The sequence below is a fragment of the Crotalus tigris genome, unplaced genomic scaffold (assembly GCF_016545835.1).
Source record: "Crotalus tigris isolate CLP2741 ecotype Arizona unplaced genomic scaffold, ASM1654583v1 scf7180000017999.2816498, whole genome shotgun sequence".
Classification (NCBI taxonomy): domain Eukaryota; kingdom Metazoa; phylum Chordata; class Lepidosauria; order Squamata; family Viperidae; genus Crotalus; species Crotalus tigris.
The window spans coordinates 536,053-550,966 of NW_024096765.1; the positions used below are offsets into that span (position 1 = coordinate 536,053).

Below are 14,914 nucleotides of genomic sequence, written 5' to 3' on the forward strand. Positions count from 1 at the left end.
GTGGAAGTGCCAGGATCATTGCTTCTTCAGGACTGTCAGGGCTCAGTGGAAGTGCCAGGATCAGCACCAGGCTCCAGCTGGAGCCCTGAAGAAGCACTAATCAGCTGGAAAGCAGCGCTGATCCTGGCACTTCTGCTGAGCCCAGAAGAAGCACCGATCAGCTGGAATGTTGCAGCCTCTCCAGAGTCTTGTGATTTACATTCAGATGCTTGGCAACTGATTCATATTTATGACAGTCACAGTGTTCCAGGGTCATGTGAAGTGACCAAAACCTGCTGCAACCACCCAGCAGACGGGGGAAATAAAAACCAAACACCCCCCACCCCACCCCACCCCTGCTGCTAATCCTCAACAGAAATGCTCACAATAACGGAAACCTCGGACAGGAGGAAGAGCGCCGCTGGGTAGGCAGGCAGTTGTCTTGCTCGGCTGTGGCTTGGGGGGCACTTTTTTCAGTGCCACTGTAACTTTGAACAGTCACTAAGCTAACTGTTGTAAGTCAAGGACTACCTGTACTTTATCACTTTTTTCCTTTTTTTTTTTTTTTTTGATCATCAAGTTTTTGACACCTTGCTAGGCGACTGGTGGTATTTGGATGTTGCCATATTCTAAAAGAGGTACAATGGGTGAAAAGGTTGAAAAGGTTGAAAAGCCCTGGACTAAACAAACTCAGTTCCTGCAATCATTCTTCATACAGTGTGCCTCCCTAATCATCTTTGTTGCTCTTCTCTGCACTCTTTCTAGAATGCACCTGGGGTTTATCCTCCATGGGTGGGTGAGAAGGACTAGGTTGTACTCACAGATAAAACACCTGTTCTCACAAAGAAGTGGAGAGGTAACCATAACAAAGCACAGGGTGGGCTTTGTTTCTGTGGAGTTGATGCTTTTACCAAACCGGTTTGATTGTTGTCTAGCTTTGGAAGCTAAGCAGGTTGAGGCCAGATTGTTTGAGTCATTCATTCATTCATTGGATTTCTATGTTGCTGCCTGAGAGGAAGCAAATCTAGGGAATACCATACATGAGGGTTGGATAGATAAACTGAACAAAAAAAATTCCTAGAAGGGTCCAACGACTTTTGTGTTGCTGCTAAGAAGAAAAAAAAAAATCAAGGTTTTGTCCGTGAAGTCACTAGGAAGGGAACTCAACTTAAATAAAATTAATTCTGGTAATAAACAGCCATAACTTCAGCAACTTGAAATCTACAGGAAACAATCAGCTCACCTATGAGTTGGTTTGCAACTTCATATAGAACAGTGGTTCTCAACCTGTGGGTCGGGACCCCATTTGGGGTCGAACGACCATTTCACGGGGGTCGCCAAACAACGCAGTCCGCCATTTTCTTTTCCCCTTTTCCTTAGCTGTGCTCCTCCCTTTTATTCTATGGGCTTTTGAAAGCCAATAGAATAGACTCTCTTGAATAGAGTCTAATTCTATTGGCTTTCAAAAGCCAATAGGAATTGTCCAGGCTGTCTCTGCCCTACTGAGCCCGCCAAAAGTCCCATTCTGCAAACGGTGCTGCACCAGTTGAGTAGTCCTCGACTTACGACCGGTTGAGTAGTCCTCGACTTACGACCGGTTGGGGGTCGCAGCATTAAAAAGGTTGAGAACATATCTTGTCAGTTGAACAAGTGGTTTCAATTACAATACATGGTAATTTAGAAAGAGGGTGGATAACCTGCATTCTATAGTATTTTCATATGTGGTCTACTTTTGGTTTGATGGACAAATATACCAACAAATCAGAGGAACACCATGAGATCACTACTCTTAGGATAGCAGAGACTGTATTGCAGCATTTTAAAACTATAGCACTTCCATTCATGTAACCAAAAGCATGGCTCCAGTGAATAGATCAGGGATAGGCAACCTAGGCCAGCATCAGGAATTCTGGGAGTTGAAGTACACAAGTCATAAAAGAGCCAAGGTTGCCTACCTCTGGTATAGATGATACCTTTATGATAAAAAAGGGATAACTAGACAACTAGAAAAAAGTGACAACTAGAAGATACGTGAAACAGTCAACATCTTCAAAGGAAATACAATTCACAAGGGAAGAAGCAATAACATATTACATTTCCTAGATATTCTCATTAGCAAAGGAAATAGCAGCATATTGGAAATGCAAGTCTATTGAAAAACTACTCACACTAACCAGGTGTTTACTTCCAAAGTAACAACCCAACTTCCCACAAGAGGGGCTGTGTAAGAACATTATTGAGATGAGCATAAACACACTGCAGCAACTCAGGACACCAGAAAAAAGAAACACACCACCTATATAACATCTTCCAACAAGATGGATGCCCATGCAGCTTTATCAAAAAGTGCCTGTGCGGTCAAACTTAACATTGCACAACCAACAGAAGTTATGAAAAAGATAATGCTGCTATTCCTGGAGAACATCTCAGATACAGCCAAAAGACTATTACAAACACACAGCATCACTGTAGCATGCAAACTATCCCAAACCAAAATACTCAATAGTCCAAGAAGAAAAAACAGGAGTCAGCTACAGTGTAAGGACTGTAACAGCCGCTAGGAAGAACAACAGGCAGAGGACTAGTAGAGTCCAATAACACCATCTAGCAGTCAGATGACATGATAAAAACTCCTTAATTTCAAAACACATGGGCAGACTCAACCAATTGAGAAAACTGTGAGCATCATGATCCAGACTAAACTCATAAACAGAGCTTGGCCCTCAGACAAATCAGCCGTCAGCAGACACATGGAGATAAACCACATTTACACACCATTATTACTCTTATGGTTTGTTGCCTGGTCAGCCAGATGTTCAGAATGGATTATTATGGTTCGTCACACAGTCAACCAGATGTTCATTATTATTTTTCTTTGTTGCACAGTCAGCTGGATGTTCAGACTGATTTTTTATCCACCTATTGAGTTCTTCCCAAGGACCTGGGATAGGCAGATGTGGATGTTTGATAAGTGTTACAGATTTCGTCACAGAGATAACTTGTTCCAAATAAAACTTGCCTTTTGCAATTGACTGATGGTGAATTTTTCAATGGCAACAGTGTTCAAGGGATGCTCCAATTGTTTTCGGATTGCACTCAAGCTGCCTGTTACTATTATTGTTATTACATTATTTGCTGCCCATCTTGTGGTTTGAGAAGATTCTGAGCAATGTTCAAAAGATACAATAAAAAGGTTAAACAGGAAACAAAAAACCGGCACACCTCCTCACCCAGAGAAGCAGGGATTAACACCAGGATTAACACCAGACAAACAATCAAGTAGTAAACAATATCTGAATCAAGGAATTACTATATCAGCTAAGACAGTGATGGCGAACCTTTTAGAGACCGAGTGCCCAAAAATTGGCCCTGCCCCCGCTCTACCCCTTGCCCCGCCCCCGCTCTGCCCCCCATCCCCCACCCCACCTGCCCACAGGACCACTCACCGCCTCCAGGGCCCACCGCAGATCGCCTAGATAGCCCAGCAGCGCTATGGTGGCCACACCCTCTGCCCACGCCCTGCAGCATCAACTGCATGATGGGGTGTGAGGGCAGAGTCTTGTCTATGCTGCCTGGCTGCGATGTCCCTGGCTGCGTTGCTCCATGTGGGCCATGCTCAAGGGCGACTCCTTCAGGGGGGCTGCTGGAGAGGAGAGTGTTGCAGTGGGAGGCAAGGCTGGGGCAACAGCACGTGTGCCCACAGAGAGGGCTCCGAGTGCCACCTCTGGCACTCGTGCCATAGGTTCGCCACCACTGAACTAAGACAAACAATCAAGCAATAAGCAGCAGCCTAATCAAAGAACTACCAAGGAGAAAACCACATACCCCACCAACACTGACAAGGCAAGCTACTGTATATAGAATTCTTTATTGGCTAAGTGTGGTTGGACACACAAGGAATTTGTCTCCAGTGCATAAGCTCTCAGTGTACATACAATATAAGTCAGGAGAAAACCACATACTCACTAGAACTGGTGATGTTACCTAGTCAGGTAATGAAATGTCTGCAAGAAAACAACCAAGTTCAGAGAGCTTCAAGGAGCCCATAGACTCCTCCTTAGTTTTTTCTTATTCCTTTGATTAGTTATGTGCCAACAAGTTATAATAATAATAGTAAAGTTGGAAGGGACCTTGGAGGTCATCTAGTCCAACCCCCTGCTCAGGCAGGAAACCCTATACCATTTCGGACAAATGGCTGTCCAATCTCTTCTTAAAAACCTTCAATGCTGGAGCATTCATCGCTTCTGGAGGCAGGTTGTTCCACTGGTTAATTGTTCTAACTGTCAGGAAGTTTCTCCTTAGTTCTAGGTTGCTTCTCTCCTGGCTTAGTTTCCATCCGTTGCTTCTTGTCCTGCCTTCAGGCGCTTTGAAGAATAGCTTGACTCCCTCTTCTTTATGGCAGCCCCTGAGATATTGGAACACTGCTATCATGCCTCCCCTCATCCTTCTCTTCGTTAAACTAGACATACCCAATTCCAGCAGCCGTTTCTTATAATCTTTAGCCTTCAGTCCCCTAATCATCTTTGTTGCTCTTCTCTGTACTCTTTCTAGAGTCTCAACATCTTTTTTACATCGTGGTGACCAAAATTGGATGCAGTATTCCAAGTGTGGCCTTACCAAGGCATTGTAAAGTAGTATTAACACTTCACGTGATCTTAATTCTATCCCTTTGTTAATGCAGCCTAGCACTGTGTTGGCTTTTTTGGCAGCTGCAGCACACGGCTGGCTCATATTTAGGTGATTGTCCACTAGGACTCCGAGGTCCCTTTCACAGTTACTACTATTGAGCAAGGTACCCCCTATACCAGTGATGGTGAATCTATGGCACGGGTGCCAGAGGCGGCACTCAGAGCACTCTCTGTGGACACGCACGCCGTCGCCCCAATCCTAGGCCTTCAGCTGGGTTTTATAAAACCTTTTCGCTTTAGGCCTCTGCCGCCGTGTACAAAAAAAAAAAAGGTTCAATCAGTCAGTCAATTTCAACTTCTTGCGGGAAAAAAAGATCTTGCAAAGTTGGAATTGATTGATTGAACTTTTTAGTCCCATCCAGTCTGCTGTTACCAGCGTAGCCACGCCCACCCAATGGGCCACACCCCCCCAATGGGCCACACCCCCCCAATGGGCCATACCCACCCGGCACCTGACGATGTATAAGTGGGTTTTGGATTGCAGTTTGGGCACTCGGTCTCTAAAAGGTTTGCCATCACTGCCCTATACTATATCTGTGCATATATCAAGTTGATGTTGATTCTTAGCAACCACATAGATTTCTCCATGACAACCTTTCCCTAACCTGGTCTTTCAAGTCTTCTCATGTACCGTAGCATGTAGTCAATTAAATTTTGATGATGAACCAGTTCTGCTGATTTTCAAGCAGATTAAAATTAAGTTGATGGGCTATAACAGAGGTCCCCAATCTTTTGGGCACCAGGGACTGATTTCGTGGAGAAGATTTTTCCACAGACCAGAGTGTGTGTGGTTTTGTAAGCTGCCTGCATGCCACGGATGGGGCTTTGCTTGTTTGTGTGGACCGGTTGCTAGCATGCTGTGGCCCCGGTACTGGTCCACGGACCGGGGGTTGAGGACCCCTGGGCTATAAGGAACATGTGTTTGAAGAAGACCTGAATTACAGTTTGCCTCCAGAAGTTATGCTCCATCACTAGAAATTTCTAAGAAGATATTGGATAATCATTTGTCTGAAATAGTATAACAGGGCAGGGGTAGGCAACCTTGGCTCTTTTATGACTCGTGGACTTCAACTCCCAGAATTCCTGAGCCAGCCACGCTGAGGGAAAAGGGAGAGTTTCCAAGCTGAGCCATGCTGGCTCAGGAATCCTGGGAGTTGAAGTCCGCGAGTCATAAAAGAGCTAAGGTTGCCTACCCCTGGTGTAGGGTTTCCTGCCTGAGCAGGGGGTTGGAATAGAAGACCTCCAAGGTCCCTTCCAACTCTGTTTTTTTTTTTGTTGTTGTTATTCTTATACTTTCTGCTTTGGGCTCACCTGTTTCCTTGTTCTCTGACTACAAGTAGCTACAGATAATTCTGTAAGAACCCCTTGCAGCCCATGGTATCAAAGGGTTGTGCATGAGTGGACACAGATATGGGATATCTGACTTGGTCCCAGTAGTTACGAAAAAGATCTTGAATTGTACATTAGGTCAGTGTTTCCCAAACTTGACAATTTTAAGGCATGTGGACTTCAACTCCCAGAATTCCACAGCCAGCATTGCTGGCTGTGGAATTCTGGGAGTTGAAGTCCTCATGCCTTAAAATTGTCAAGTTTGGGAAACACTGCATTAGGTGATGAGAACTCAGTAGAAGTGGCTGAAAAAAAGGCAACAGCAATTTGGGGCTCCACCAGGAGAAATGTAGTTTGAAAATTACAGGAATTGTAGGTGTAAGGCTGTTTTAGTCTATGGTAGCAAAAGATCAGGAGTCTGGTAGCATTTTTTTTTTACTGATAAAGTTTATTAAAAGACCTCAACTTCGTGATGTTGAGCTGAAGCTCATAGAATCTTTGTAAAGTTTATAAGTGAGAAAAGATGCTATTAGGCTCCTTTTAAAAATTACTGAGCAATTTAAACTTCTTCTTGAGGTACAGGGAGTTCGTAACCATAACTTTGGCCGAAATTACAGTCAGTCGTGGCGGTTGTTAAGCAGGCCACCATACAGGCAGTTCTCGACTTACGACAGTTTGCTTAGTGACTGTTCAAAGTTACAACAGCACTGAAAAAAATGACTCGTGGCCAGTTTTCACACTTAGCAACCATCGCAGTGCCCCATGGTCACACGATCAAAATTCAGAAGCTTGGTGTCTGACTCATATTTATGACAGCTGCAGTGTCCTCTTTTGCGACGTGGCGAGAAGCAAAGTCCATGGAGGAGCTGCTTAACAACTCTGTTACTAACTTAACGACTGCATGATTCACTGTGGCAAGAAATGCCATAAAATGGGGCAAAACTCACTTAACACATTTCTCACTGCCAGCATAAATTTTGAGCTCCATTGTGATCGTAAGTTGAGGACTTCATGGATGACTTTATAAGCTTTATAAATGAACCTATTGTACTCAATGGCCACTTTTTGCCAGAAACTAGAAATAGAGTGTAAATGCGGACGGTGTAAAATCAATTTACAACCATGATGGGCATCTTCCACTATAGTCGTAAGTCAAGGACCACCTGCATTGCCATATTGCCTGCTGCCTCTGCTCTTCCATCTGTGTTATTGTTCATTGGGCAGAATATCAACCAACACAAGATAGTGTATGTGAACAATTGATGCTGACCCTTTACAACTAGTCCTCGACTTACAACCACTAGCTTAGTGATTGTTTGAAGTTACAATGATGCTGAAAAAAAGTGACTTATGACCAGTTTTCATACTTAACGACCCCACGGTCACGCCATCAAAATTAATGCGCTTGGCAACAGGCATGTACCTATGACAGTTGTACTGTCCTGAGGTCGTGTGATCATTGTCACCTTCCCAGCTGGCTTTCGTCAATGGGGGAAGCCAGATTTGTTTAACGACCGCATGATTCATTTAACAACTGCAATGATCCACTTAACGACTGTGGCAGAAGAAGATCCTAAAACTCACTTAACAGCTGCCATGCTTAGCAATGGAAATTTTGAGCTCAATTGTGGTTGTAAGTCGAGGACTATCTGTATTTTCAGATGACCTCCTTGGCTATTAAAGTCCCCAGACTGGACTCAGAGTGAAGGGTGTGGATTGGCGCACTTCCTAGGCAATAGATTTGCCCAACCTTAGTTTCCAAGTTTCATCCAGACTGAGAGTTTGAGTTTCAAAAAAAGTTTGTGTCCTGCTTCTTTTGAACGGGCTGACTTTTTCGGTAAATCCAGCTGCCAGTGCGATGAACTAGTCCAGCATTTCTAAAAACTGCCTTTTTATTTTAAGTTCTGAATAGGAAGATCATCCTTTGGAAATGTTATTTCAGATTTTGCGACTGACACTCGGAAGAGGCTGCGTTTTTCCCACTCAGAGGCTTTAGTGAAAGGACAACTGACATGTTTCTTTCATTCCATTCCAAGTTGAACATACATCATGGGGCTGTTTCGGCATCCTGATAAGCTAGAATTTATGAGAATTCTGGCTTATTGTGAACAGAACAAATGGGCTGGTCTATAAGGCTGCTGAGTTGTTTGGCTCTTCATGCCAAGGGGAACACTTGAATTGTAAACATTTCTTTTATGCTTCCTTTTATTGTGGTTTCTGAGCTTGAATCCTCTCAAACCAGAAGAAATCATATTTTATAGTCGAGGGGAAGAGTTTGGGACACCTACTTTGTACTTTCCAAAAAACAAACCATGGAAACAGCTTGAGGGGCCTGGCTAGCTCTCCCTGAAGAGAGCAGAAGTCAAACAAGAAATCTATACAGATACTCCCTGACCTGACTGAATTCTAGTTGCCAAAAAAGCCAACATAGTACTAGACTGCATTAACAGAGGGATAGAATCAAGATCACGTGAAGTATTAATATCACTTTACAATGCCTTGGTAAGGCCACACTTGGAATACTGCATCCAGTTTTGGTCACCACGATGTAAAAAAAGATGTTGAGACTCTAGAAAGAGTACAGAGAAGAGCAACAAAGATGATTAGGGGACTGGAGGCTAAAATATATAAGGAATGGTTGCTGGAATTGGGTATGTCTAGTTTAACAAAGAGAAGGACAAGGGGAGACATCATAGCAGTATTCCAATATCTCAGGGGCTGCCATAAAGAAGAGGGAGTCAAGCTATTCTCCAAGGTGCCTGAAGGCAGGACAAGAAGCAACGGATGGAAACTAATCAAGGAGAGAAGCAACCTAGAACTAAGGAGAAACTTCCTGGCAGTAAGAACAATTAACCAGTGGAACAACCTGCCTCCAGAAGCGGTGAATGCTCCAACACTGAAGACTGGACAGCCATTTGTCTGAAATGGTATAGGGTTACCTGCCTGAGCAGGGGGTTGGACTTGATGACCTCCAAGGTCCCTTCCAACTTTACTATTATGATGATGATGATGATGATGAAACCTGGCTTGGGGACCTTGGGCCAATCACTCTCAGCCCAACTTGCCTCGCAGGTTGTTGTTGTGGGGAAAATAGGAGGAGGAAAGAGTATTATGTATATCTGCCACCTGGAGTTATACACATGTATATCTGCACCTGGAGTTATACACACACATACATACATACATACATACATACATATCATGTTTCCCCGAAAATAAGACCCGGCCTTATAGGGTTTTTTTGCTTCAAAGATGCATTAGGGCAGGGGTAGGCAACCTTGGCTCTTTTATGACTCGTGGACTTCAACTCCCAGAATTCCTGAGCCAGCATGGCTGAGCATGGAAACCTCTCCCTTTCCCTTCAGCGTGGCTGGCTGAGGAATTCTGGGAGTTGAAGTCCACAAGTCATAAAAGAGCCAAGGTTGCCTACCCCTGCATTAGCGCTTATTTTCGAGGAAGCACAATATCAGGGTGATTAGCCCGGGTGCGTACCCCCCCTGGCACGCACACAATAGGCGGCAAGCACACGGGCTGATGGTGTCCAGCAGCAATAGTAGCCCACCAGCCCCTTGGTGCAGTGCAGGTGAGTTTTGTAAGGTGTATAATAAAAGTTCTCTATCTGCAAGTGTCTGTCATTGATAACCAAATGGAGGTTTTATTTCCGAATTGCCCTCGTACATGCTTGTTGCCAAACGTCCAAATTTTTATCACTGCTGTAAGTGGGAAATACAATCATAAGTCACTTTTTTTAGTGCCCTTGTAAATGAACTGTAAATGATCTGTACAGCTTAATTTTACTGATAGAATCTCTCTTAGACCCTACCACCAATCTCCAAATTAAAAAAGGTTGTCTTTCAGAATTCCCAAATTCAATTTGTTTGTGGTCTTTCTTCTTCTCTCATCTGGTCTTTATTTGAGCGGTGGGTTTTTCTCTGCTTGTTAAGTGACTGTTTTTTCCCCCTGTAATAGCAGACATGTTTTTAAAAGGAAGCAAAACGAGACCTGATAATTGAAATGTCGTGGTTTTTCATTAATTCCATTTACAAGCGTGGAGCAAATTAAGGGCTGCATCTTTAATTTCAATAGTCTGGAACAACCCTAATAAATTCCAGAATTTATGTTTCAGTAATTGAGTTGGTTTGACCCTCTAATCTGCTTGATATTATACATCATCCATTAAGAAAAGTAAACTAAAAGTTGGAAGAGCTTAGCAGAGGTTCTGAAAAAGCTTCTTTCTACCTAAGTCAGTGGTGGCGAACCTATGGCACTCGTGCCAGAGGTGGCACTCGGAGCCCTCTCTGTGGGCACGCGAGCCGTTGCCCCAGCCCTGCCTTCTCCCACAACCCCCTCACCAGCTGCCTACCTGGAGGAAAGTCTCCTCCAGGCAGGGCCCACGTGGAGGAGCGCAGCCAAGCACATGGCAGCTGGGCAGCAGGGGCAAGACTCCGCCCTCGTGCCCCATCACGTGCAGATAATGCTAGGGGGTTCGGGTGGAGGGCGTGGCTGCCATAGCGCTGCAAAGCCACCTGGGCGGTCTGTGGTGAGTGGCCCTATGGGGGGGCGGAACAGGGGGCAGAGCAGGGGTGGGCTGGGGCGGTTTTTGGGCATTCGGTCTCTAAAAGGTTCGCCATCACTGACCTAAGTGTTAGCTCTTGTTAGAATGACCAGCTGTGGATTTCCTATTGAAAGTAATTTCTATTTTCACAAAAACAACGTGAGGTTTAGCTGAAAGAGCTTTCTTACTACAGAGAGTCCTCAATTTACAACCATTTGTTTAGTGATTGTTCGAAGTTACAGTTGCATTGAAAAAAAGTGACTTACAACTGGTCTTGACACTTACAACTGTCACAATATCCCACTGGTCACATGATCAAAATTGGAGCATATGATAACTGGCATGTGATTACCGTCTCCTGGGGTCAGGCGATTGCCATTTGCAACCTTCCCAGCTGCTTCCAAAAAGCAATAACAATAATAGTGTTGGAAGGGACCTTGGAGGTCTTCTAGTCCAACCCCCTGCTCAGGCAGGAAACCGTATATTATTTCAGACAAATGATTGTCCAGCTTCCAGTGTTGGAGCATTCACAACTTCTGGAGGCAGGTTGTTCCACTGATTAATTGTTCTAACTGTAAGGAAATTTCTCCTTAATTCCAGGTTGCTTCTCTCCTTGATTAGTTTCCATCCATTGCTTCTTGTTCTGCCTTTAGGTGCTTTGGAGAATGGCTTGACTCCCTCTTCTTTGTGGCAGCCCCTGAGATATTGGAACACTGCTATCATTCACCCCTCATCCTTCTCTTCATTAGACTAGACATACCCAAGTTTCAGCAACCGTTCCTTATATGTTTTGGCCTCCAGTCCCCTAATCGTCTTTGTTGCTCTTCTCTGCACTCTTTCTAGAGTCTCAAAAACTGGATGCAGTATTCCAAGTGTGGCCTTACCAAGACATTGTAAAGTGGTACTAACACTTCACGTGATCTTGATTCGATCCTTCGAAGTTAATGGGGGAAGTCAGATTTGTTTAATGATTGCCTGATTTACTTAATAGCTACATTTTGTTTTGTTCAGCTTTTTGTTACTTGAGACACTGTAATTGGGTGGGTTCACACAACATGCTTAGTGAAAGTCCAAATTAATTAATGTATTCCCTATCTTTATGAATGCACTGGGGGTGACTTAAACTAAACAATACAGGTAGTCCTTGGATTATGATCACAACTGAGCCCAAAATTTCTCTTGCTGAACGAGACAGTTGTTAATTTTGCCCCATTTTACGACCTCTCTTGCCACAGTTGCAGTTGATAAATTCGTAACACAATTGTTAAGTGGCTTCCCCATTGACTTCGCTTCTGAGAAGGTTGAAAAAAGTGATCACATGACACTGCAGCCATCCTAAATATGAATTAGTCATCAAGCATCAGAATTTTGACCATAGGGAGGCTGCAGCTATTGTAAGTGTGAAAAAAATGGTACTAAGTCACTTTTTTCAGTGCCGTTGCAACTTTGAAAAGTCACTAAATGAACTGTTTTAAGTTGAGGACTACCTGTATTATGTTATAGTATAACTATAGGAACATAAAGATTGTTGGTACAAATGCCAAGATTTGAAACAAGTGGAATTTGGCAATGGTTATTTTTTTCCCTCCCTCCCTTCCTTTCTTCCCTCTTCCTTCCCTCCCTCCCTCCCTCCCTCCGTCCCTCCCTCCTGTAGTGGCTCATTTTGCAAACAAGACCCTTCTCCATTCTAAACTGACCCTTGTGCTGCATTTTATAGTTCCTTATTCAGCATACTTTTGACTCTAATCTAGTCAGAATAGCAGTCATTCTCCTGTTTTCCTCCTTGCATTCTTGTCCTTCCAACAGGACAGAGGGATTTCTTTTTATTTCCTTTTTTGCTAGACATTTTGGTAGTCTGCTCCCCTGAGAAGAGGAAAAATATCTGGGGGAAAAAATTAGGAATTAAGGAAGGAAAATGGGGAGATTCCTGTTTTGTCTGCTGTTAAGAAATTGCATGTATTCATTTACTGCAATTTAATCTAGAGGTAAAGCACTACAGTATTCATTTCCTCAGAAACAAGTTTTAAAATACTGAAGAATGCTTAATTTCAGAGCTCTAGGTGTGGATCCAAATTGTTGGGAGACCAGGTGTATGTGATGGGAGGGGATAGAGAAAAATCAACTTCTTTTATACAGGTAGTCCTTGATGTATGACACAATTGAGCCCAAAACTTCTGTTGCTAAGCAAGATAGTTGTTAAGTGAGTTTCGCCCCATTTTACGACCTTTCTTGCCACAGTTTTTAAGTGAATCCCTGCAGTTGTTACGTTAGTAACATGATTCTTAAGTGAATCTGGCTTCCCCATTGAAGCCAGATTTGCAAAAGGGTCGCAAAAGGTGACCGCATGACCCCAGGACACTGCAATCGTCATAAATACGAACCAGTTGTCAGTCATCCAGATTTTATTCATGTGACCATGGGGATGCTGCAGTGGTCATAAGTATAAAAAAACGGTCATAATTCAATTTTTTTCAGTGCCATTATAACTTTGAATAGTCACTAAACAAATGGTTGTAAATTGAGGACTAATTCTATATATATTGCTGGTAAAAAGCACACGGACTTGGACTTTGATCAGACAGTTGCAGATGCCATTTTGTCTCTTGACTCATCTTCTGGACATCCCTGTGGGAGACATTCAGAATGGCAGCATAGGACCAAAACTTGACAAATGCCTCCTTTTTCCTTCTTATTTCTTTGTTTTTTAAATCCTTTCATGGCATTCATAAAAGGAAAAAAGATGGTGACTTGGCCAGCAAGCTAAAATAAAGGTACTAAAGCATTTTATTGCCCATTTTACTGTTCACTTAAGAACCAGTTACACTTCTAACATGTTTTATCCTTTAGTGAGATGTTATTTTGAAAACACTGCAAATATGGAATATTATATCTTGGCTGCAGTTATCCAAAATGACCACTAGGTGGCAGTACAGAGATCCCAACTGCTTTATCTCCTTGCTGCCACCTAATGGGGTGTCTGGGATTTTGCAGGCCATATTCAATAGCCCCAAACAACTATTATTATGTATTACAACTGGGTTAGACCAATGATTTTATGTTGAATCTGGTAAGTGATGGTGAATGGAGCTGTTAAACTGTGAATAAAATGCATGCTTTTCTCTGCGGTTTCTGACCATTTGTTTTCTTTATTTTATTGTTTTTTGGCCATAGGGACAGTATTGTGACATCTGTTCTTCAGCCAATAGCAACAAAGCCCATCCAATCACCAATGCTATCGACGGGACCGAACGCTGGTGGCAGAGTCCCCCCCTCTCTCGGAGACTGGAATTCAATGAGGTCAATGTCACCTTAGATTTGGGACAGGTAAGGAGATCACTTGCTTTCTACTAAAATAAATGGGTGGTCTCTTAGAACAACAGAGGCATGCTAAAGGAGAAAGAATTAATGACCTAATTTTGCTATAAATTTGCCATGCAGGAAAAAAGTACTTAACTTACTGCAGCAAGCTTCTTGATCAAGTTACTTGTATTGTTTTAGGAAAGACAGTGGAGTATTTTTGTGATCATCGATATTTGAAGATGACCCTACGACAGAGGTCTTCAAACTTGTCCCTTTTATGATTTGTGGACTTCAACTCCCAGAATTCCTCAGCCAGCCTCCATTTTGTTTGTTAGAGTTAAGACAGGGGTCTTCAAACTTGGCCCTTTTATGACTTGTGGACTTCCAGAATTCCCAAGCCAGGCACACTGGCTGAGGAATTCTGGGAGTTGAAGTCCACAAGTCATAAAAGGGCCAAGTATGAAGACCCCTTCCCTAAGCATATTTTTAAAATGTGGACTTTTACTGATGTGCTGTTGGCTTTTAGACAAATAATTGAAGCGTGAGTAGTATATTAGATCAGGGGTCTCCAACTGCCAGTCCACGGCCCGGTAGCAGTCTGCGGTCCATTGGGAACCGTTCTGCGCAAGTGGAGGGCGAGCGTACAAGCACGCAAAACTGCATTTGCACAACCATCCCCTCTTTCCTCTCCCCCCAGCCACCACCACCAATCCGCAGAGCAAATTTGCCATAATTTTGCATTAGATATACTTGCAGTGTTATACTATGGGATATACAAATACAAATATCTTCTTGGAAATTTTTGTAAAAAATTATTTAGGACCAGTTTTGGGGGGAAGGGAAGGAGGACCATGTCCCAAGCACTGGTTCCTTTTGGATGTGTGTACAATGTCAATGGCCAATGCTGCATTTGTCAAACTGATGTACTTGGGTCCTTGCATAAATGCCACTGTGCCAGTATATAGGTCAAGCAGAGTCATAGAGCGACGTATACTTTGAACTTCAGGTTGTAAGTAAGTAAGGGATGCTTTCATGTTATTTATTTAAAGCAGTGTGGCTCAAG

The 14,914-nt window shown here is 43.3% G+C and overlaps 1 protein-coding gene across 2 annotated transcripts in view; it reads left to right on the forward strand.

The window, feature by feature from the left end:
* LAMA5 (laminin subunit alpha 5) overlaps nt 1-14,914 on the forward strand; it is a 328,307-nt gene that overhangs the window by 6,602 nt on the left and 306,791 nt on the right. For both annotated transcript variants that reach the window (XM_039346487.1, XM_039346486.1), the window contains exon 2: nt 13,723-13,875. In XM_039346487.1, the coding sequence (XP_039202421.1) occupies nt 13,723-13,875 (153 nt within the window). The remainder of the gene's footprint in view (nt 1-13,722; nt 13,876-14,914) is intronic.